Source organism: Theropithecus gelada, unplaced genomic scaffold (genome assembly GCF_003255815.1).
Source record: "Theropithecus gelada isolate Dixy unplaced genomic scaffold, Tgel_1.0 HiC_scaffold_418, whole genome shotgun sequence".
Lineage (NCBI taxonomy): Eukaryota > Metazoa > Chordata > Mammalia > Primates > Cercopithecidae > Theropithecus > Theropithecus gelada.
In genome coordinates, this window is record NW_020260734.1 from 1 (window position 1) to 7,431 (window position 7,431).

General features: G+C 52.7%; 1 protein-coding gene across 1 annotated transcript; it reads left to right on the forward strand.

The window, feature by feature from the left end:
• Positions 1 to 2,890: 2,890 nt before the first annotated feature.
• SMIM4 (small integral membrane protein 4) lies at positions 2,891 to 7,116 on the forward strand. The gene is made up of 2 exons (XM_025374465.1): positions 2,891 to 3,176; positions 6,970 to 7,116. The coding sequence occupies exons 1-2, from the start codon at positions 3,026 to 3,028 to the stop codon at positions 7,029 to 7,031; spliced, it is 213 nt and encodes a 70-aa protein (XP_025230250.1). The 5' UTR covers positions 2,891 to 3,025; the 3' UTR covers positions 7,032 to 7,116.
• The last annotated feature ends 315 nt before the right edge of the window (positions 7,117 to 7,431 follow it).

A 7,431-nucleotide genomic window follows, 5' to 3' on the forward strand; every position in this document is an offset into this window, starting at 1 on the left:
CGGCGCCCGCCACCCGCCGCCCGCCGCCCGCGCTGCCCTGGCCCTCCCGCCGCCCGCCGCCCTCCGACTGCGCGCCCGCCACGGTGGCCTCGTGCTCCTCACGGCGGCCGGCCAATGGGTGCGTCGCGCGGAGCCCGGCCTGCCAATGGGCGCGCCCCTCGGCCCGTGGGGCGGGAGGCCCCGGACCCGGCGGGGCCGGGCCGGGCTCCCCAGCCCCCTCCCCCAGTCTCCCGCGCGGGGCGGAAGGACTGCGCGCCCCCCTTCGGCCGTCACGCCGGCGATGGCGGCGCCCTTCCCTGGCCCCAGCCCTGGATGTCAGAGGGCCTAAGCGCGGCCGTCCCTGCGAGGCTCCGGACGGCCGAGGCGCCGAGCAGAGACAGCCCGAGCGCGACGTGTACCCACCCCCGCCTCGCCCCGTCCCCAGGTCCTCTACCGCCCTCTCCGCTCCCGAGTCCGCCCGCCCTACCCTGCGCCTCTGGATGCTTTTGACCCCAGATTCTCCGCCTCTCCCCCCAGTCCTGGTGCGCTCCTTTCCGGGGTCTTGGTCCCCAGTCTCCGGGCTCGGACTGACTGACCACTGACCAGAGCCCAGGCCAGTCCACTCACTGGTCTAACAAAAAAAGAGCCTTTCCCGCGCTCCCCGGTGCCAGGCCCACGCTGGGGGAGGCCGAGAGGCCTGCAGGGCAGCCGACGTCCACTAAGGCAGACTCTTCTCCCGCTAGGGTGACCCCTTCTAACTCAACCAGGTGACTGGGCCGTGCGCTGCAGGGTTGTGGGCCACGGTCACTGCGCCTGCTTGTTTCTGACCTCGGTAAGTGGCCACACTCACCCGTCAACCCCCGGTTTCCCGACGCAGGCCCCTCGTGAGATGCTGTGGTCTTTTCTAGCAATGTCGCCAGGCTTTCCAACAAAATTCCTCTTTCCTGCGCAGAACCGCTCTCCACTCGCATTTCTTCTGCTCAGATCCGTATTCCGAGCCCGCACCAGGCTGTGTGCCGGGTCCGGAGGAGGCCGACCCAGCACCCGTGGGCCCTGTCGAAGGGGTGCCAGCTGGGCACGCGTTGTTTTCTGAGGTGGCCTCGCTGTCTTTCAGGGTGTGTGTACATTCGAAACTCCACTGAACCTTGATTGAAGACCTAGTGTGGCAGTCCATGGCCTGGGGACTGGTAAGGATTGAGGCCATAGGATGGGCTTGAGTGTGGCGGTGCCCCCAGGGCCCCACTGAACTAGTGGGTGTGCTGGGAACCTGGCCACACGTGAACCTCTCCAGACGAGGGGATGCTCTGCAGCGTCCAGCCGTCAAAACCTCCTGTAGAAATGGGAGCGAGCATCAAGCCTGTGTGTGTGCATGCTTGGGTGGAGTCAACCTGGAGAAGAAAGAGGCTTCCGGGCTGGCCCTCCAAAGCCGGTTGTACAGGCGGCAGCTCAGGCTACTCACTGCGGGCCCTATGACCCTTTCTGGGGCGCTGCTTGCTCTCTCCAGTCTGCTTTTGTATATTTTGTGTCCATATCACCAAATCGTCTCATTGGTTCTAAGCTTTCATTTACCTTCCTTAGATTGTCTAATAGTTGTCTCCCTTCTCAAAGCTGTTCCCGCAGTTTTTATTTTAGTTCTAGGTAATGGGGTGACAGCCCCCTTCAGTTATCTTCAGCAAGCACAGCAGCATGAGAGGACGCAATGACAAGTGAAGTCTCTTAAGTCAGAGCCCTGCTTCTATCTGGCATAGCCTCTTAGTCAATTAAGAGAATACATGTAAAGAATACACCTTCAGACTGGGCGCGGTGGCTCATGCCTGTAATTACAGCAATTTGGGAGGCCAAGGCAGGAGGATCTCTTGAGCCCAGGAGTTTGAGACCAGCCTGGGCAATATAGTGGGACCCCCGTCTCTACAAAAAATTAAAAAATTAGCCGGGTGTGGTGGTGCGCCCCTGTAGTGGTGGGAGGATGTCTTGAGCAGAGGAGGAGGGGTTTGTAGTGAGCTGAGACTGCCCCACTGCACTTCAGCCTGGATGACAGAGTGAGATCCTGTCTCAAAAAACAAACAAAAACCATATTTGGGAATACATGGGAAGAGCTCTGCCAATCATTATCATCATAGTGAATATTTTAACTAATGTTAATCAGTTACTATGCTCCAGGGTTGTGTTCAGTGCCTCATTCCTATTACCGCACTACATTCTCACAGCGTCAGAACAAGGCCTCCGTTTTACGGCTTAGGGAATTGAAGCACAGATGGGCTAAGGGAGCACCTGTAGAGCAGGGCTGTGGTTTGATAACAGAGCGCACGCTCTTTAACTATCCTGCCCTTCTGCGATTGTTGTGAATAAAGCACCTACAAGTTCCTGTAGAACGGTAAGTGCCCCATACAACATAGCTTTTATTAATTTTAGGTATCTCTCGCAGCGCTTACTTAGATTTTTGCTGTGATCATTGATAAAGTTCAGCTTTCAACACTCCATATCAAATTCTGTTACTTCAGAAGTCTAGGCACCAATCACATCTCCGAAATAAACGCAAGGCATTGCATAATTGCATTTTGGAATGTGGTGCTGTACATAGTCCATCCGAGAGGGTTATCACTTCTCTCTGGGTATTAGGAATAAAAATGGCGGTGGCAGAGTAGGGGGCGCGGCTGCCAGCTCCGAGTTCAGACCCGCACTGGGGAGGCAGAGGGCGGGGCCGGGCCGACGCCACGTGGGCTGCCCTTCCCTTTTGGGCAGCCCCACCTCCAGAGCTGAGGCGCCTGCGCCAGCAGCTTCTGGCCCTGCTCGGCCTCAGGGAGCACGCGCACCCTGCGTACTCTGATTGGCGGAACCTCACGCCCCCCGCTGCATTCTGATTGGTGGATCCGCCTTGCTTTAGGAGGTCGGCGCCCAGCTTTCCGGCACTCGTACGCTTACCATACAGCGCTCGTTAGGAGCCCAGGCCGCCGTACACGGCGAGTACGGGCAGGGCGGCCTTGGCTGCGTCCGGGCGATCCAGTGCGTAGTTCCGCCATACCCATCTCCACGACCTCAGTCGAGCATGTTCACCAGGGCCCAGGTGAGACGGATTCTGCAGCGGGTGCCCGGGAAGCAGCGACTTGGCATCTACCGGTTCCTGCCCTTCTTTTTTGTCCTGGGAGGAACGATGGAGTGGATCATGATTAAAGTGCGCGTAGGCCAGGAGACCTTCTGTAAGTGAGGGGGTAGCAGTCTCTGCTTTCAGGAAGGCACGAGGCGTAGGGATCCGTTTTTCTGGGAAGTATTCTCAGATTGCAAAGTGCGCATTCCACTCAGAACGCTGGGCAAGTGCAGTTCCATTCGCTTGGCAGTCAGGGCGGCCTGGCTCTCTTGTAGGCCGGGCACATTGGCGTCCAACCTTGCGACCTTCCCTGCACTTAGAGGCGAGATCACGTGCTTCCAGCCCTCTCACGCCTGCCCTTCACCCGTGCCGGTGACATCGCTTAAGGAACAGACTTGCTCACAACAATCGTAGAAGGGGGTGGATATGAGGGGTCAGGGAAACTCCTGCTAAATAGCCATTTCACTTTGGACTCATCTGTCCAAACTCTGGAGGGAGCTGATCTGCCTGACTTTGCTATTTACCACTGCCTTTACAGGGCAGTCATTGGCACCAGGTGTTTGGTCTGGGTCCAGATGATCAGCACTGTAAAGACAGTGGTAATGCCTGGCTCTGCATTACTGAGCATTAACTCTGGACAGGCCAGTTCCTTTCAGGACTTCCCCAACCCCTCGGCCCTTTCTGCTTTGCCCCTCTCCTGAAACGCTATCGTTTGTGAATTGCCAACCCACATTTTAAAGAATTGTTACGTTAGTGATTCCTAAAGATCCTTAGTCCTTCTATTCATCCATTCATTGATACTTAATGAACATTCTTGTTCATTAAGTAATGAAAAAGGCAGAGGTGTCCCTTACCCCAGAAGAGCTCTAATGGGAAAGAAGATGATAAAGACAGTTACCACACGCAGTGATCAGTGCTGTGAGAAGGAAGTGGGAGGAACATAGGAATCTCGGTTGGGCACATCAACTGGACTAGATGGTGCAGGGAAGGCTTCAGGAAGCAGCTACCAAGTAAAGTAGGACCTGAAGACTGAGTAGGTGTCAGTCAGATGAGGGGAAGGTGTGTGGAATTGAAAGCATCTCCATGGCAGTGGTAGGAGCACTTGTGTGGGAGTATGCTGTGTGTTTGAGGGATTGAAGCAGATGAACAAAGTGGGGATGGCTAGAAGGGTGCCTGGGCAGGGTGGCAAAGGGACTGGAGAATCAGGAATGGATCCCAAGGATTCATTTTAAGGAGAGGATTTAACATGTGGAGAATGGCTCCTTGTGGACAGATTGGTAGGAACAGTTACGCTGTATGGCTGTCTAGAGTTGAGACGGTGGCCTGGTCTAGGTTGGGGCAGAAAGGATGCCAAGAAGGGGTGGAAGTAAGAGACAGCCCAGAGGTAGTACTGACAGGGCATGGTGATTGAGTGGACTCAGGAGATGAGGAGTGGAGGCTTCTGGTGGGACACCCGGGGCAGGGGTGGTGCATTTCCTGAAGGTGCAGAACACAGGCAGGGCCATCCTGGGCATCATCTGGGACGTGATGAAGTAGATATGGTTATACAGAGCTGAAGCTCAGGAGGCAAATCTGGGCCAGAAATTGGGATTCGTGAACCATTCACAAGCAAATTGTGATGGAAGTCAAACCCTAACTTTTTTTTTTTTTTGAGACAGAGTCTCGCTCTGTCGCCCAGGCTGGAGTGCAGTGGCCGGATCTCAGCTCACTGCAAGCTCTGCCTCCCGGGTTTACGCCATTCTCCTGCCTCAGCCTCCCGAGTAGCTGGGACTACAGGCGCCCGCCACCACGCCCAGCTAATTTTTTGTATTTTTTAGTAGAGACAGGGTTTCACCATGTTAGCCAGGACGGTCTCGATCTCCTGACCTTGTGATCCGCCCGTCTCGGCCTCCCAAAGTGCTGGGATTACAGGCTTGAGCCACCACGCCCGGCCAAACGCTAACATTTTAATTTAATTTAATTAATTTATATTTTGAGACCGAGTTTTGCTCTTGTTGCCCAGGCTGGAGTGCAATGGTGCGATCTCGGCTCACCGCAACCTCTGCCTCCCAGGGTCAAGCGATTCTCTTGCCTCAGCCTCTGGAGTAGCTGGGATTACAGGTATGCGCCACCACACCCGGCTAATTTTGTATTTTTAGTAGAGATGGGGTGTCTCCATGTTGGTCAGGCTGGTCTCGAACTCCTGACCTCAGGTGATCTGCCCACCTTGGCCTCCCAAAGTGCTGGGATTACAGGTGTGAGCACTGTGCCTGGCCCAAACCCCAACATTTTAAGGGTAACTGAGAATGGCCAGAGAGGCAAGGAAGGAAACCAGGAAGATTTGTTATCACAAAAGAAAAGAGGTTAAAGAAGTCCGGCTCTGTGAAGGGGAGGTAACCCCCTTCCTCTAGGAGAGACTGCAGGATATACAAATAATGATCTAGAAGGAGAGGGTGGAGAGAGGCTGGAGATACTGGACCCTTGAGGGTGGGAGAGGGTGGGACCAGAGCTGGGTGACAGGAGTAAGCCCTTGGAAGTTAGCTGGAAGAGTTCCTTATGATGACTTTCCTCTGTGAAGGAATAGAGGAAATGGCCATTACGGGGTGGGTGAAGAAGAGTCAGGATCATGGCTGAGGAAACAGGATTGTCAGACACCTCAATGGACCCAGTTAGAGGCATCAATTGGCCCCTCAGTGCACAGCAAGCAGGGTGAAGCATGGGGAAGGGAGGAAGTTGGATTAATCAGTGGTTGGGGTTTTGAGGTTGTGTCAGGAAGTTAAGATACTGACAAGAGTATGAAAGAATTTTAGCTGATTTGCCAGGAAAGAGAAAAAGAGGCAGCTGAGTGGGGAAGACAGGGGCGGAAGGCCTGGGGAAGAAACCTGAGGTCCAAGGACAGGAGGGCTGGAAAGGTAATGGGGGTTGTGGTATGAACAGCAATCCTTCAGAGGAGCCCTGCAAATGACTGGAAGATGTTGAAGGTGAAGGGGGCTGGGTAAGCTTCATCCCCATGGGTAAGAGTAGTATCTGGGGAGAAGGCACAGACAGGACAGGGGCAAGGAACCTGAGCTAGAGGCCAGCACTTTTGGTGACTGAAGGGGCATGATGGAGAGCAGGTGCCAAAGAAAGATGTTGGTAGACAAATGGCATGAGCCATGAAGGAGGAAGATTTTTTTTTTTTTTTGAGAGAGAGTCTTGCTCTGTCGCCCAGGCTGGAGTGTGGGGGCACGATCTTGGCTCACTGCAACCTCTGCCTCTTGGGTTCAAGCGACTCTCCTGCCTCAGCCTCCCGAGTAGCTGGGACTATAGGTGCCTGCCACCACACCCGGCTAATTTTTGTATTTTTAGTAGCGACGGGGTTTCACCATATTGGCCAGGCTGGTCTCAAACTCCTGACCTTCGGCCTCCTGAAGTGCTGGGATTATAGGCATGAGCCACTGTGCCCAGCCTGGAAGAAGATTCTTTACATGAAGGTGGAGAATCAAAGGTCTGGCAAAGCAGTAGCTGGAACAAGGAAACTGATCTCCTCTCCCCACCTGAAGGTTTCTGGGTATGGGAGAGGGAGCATCAGAGAGCCAAGAGGCAAGAAGTGCCTTTGAGGAGCCAGGTTTTAGTTAAGAAGGATGACTTCAGAGCACAGAATAGAAATTATGGGGGAGAAGGAAGTGAGGGAAAGCTTAAAACACTAAGAGATGTGCTAAGACATGATTCTATCTTTCAAGACACTGACTCTTACTCTAAGTCTAGAACTCCATTATCATAGTCCTCATCTAACTCAAGTTTTAAGTTTATTTTGGCATTGAGTTAAATATTAATGCCAAGATTCAGAAGTAGGTGACAGACCTAGACTGTTGGTTAAATTACTCAGATTGTTTTAATTTTAAATATGTTTCTTAAAAATCTAAGCAACTTTTTGTTTGATACAGATGATGTCTACCGTAGAAAAGCCTCAGAAAGACAGTATCAGAGAAGGCTGGAAGATGAATGAGACTGAACTTCAGCAGTCAATAAAGTCAATATGAATTTTTACTATTGGTTTCAGTGCCTTTTAAAATGTACTTTTCAGATCTCTTGTTCTGACACAGCTTGTCTTTGATCAGCTGCACAATATTCCAATAACTGTCTTTGCAAAGAATTTTTATAGTTCTGTCTCTGCTTGAGTACTTCCCAAGTCACTGCAGGACAACACTTGTGGGAAAATTATTTCCTCCTAAAACACTCACTCGATGAATCTAGTCCATGAAATATTTCTTAAAACAATTCAAGGATCAATCAGGATGCTTTTCAGTGAAGCCCAAATTGTTTTCGGCAACTTTGTTTTTAGGCAACTAATGATAACCTTATTTACTTTTTTGCAGAATTCAAATTAAATTATGGACACATTCTCT

Excerpts from the sequence above, each read along its gene's own strand:
- SMIM4 (XM_025374465.1), top strand. The coding sequence starts at position 3,026 with ATGTTCACCAGGGCCCAGGTGAGACGGATTCTGCAGCGGGTGCCCGGG. Across the intron at positions 3,177-6,969 it reads CGTAGGCCAGGAGACCTTCT|ATGATGTCTACCGTAGAAAA; the intron begins GTAAGTGAGGGG and ends TGTTTGATACAG.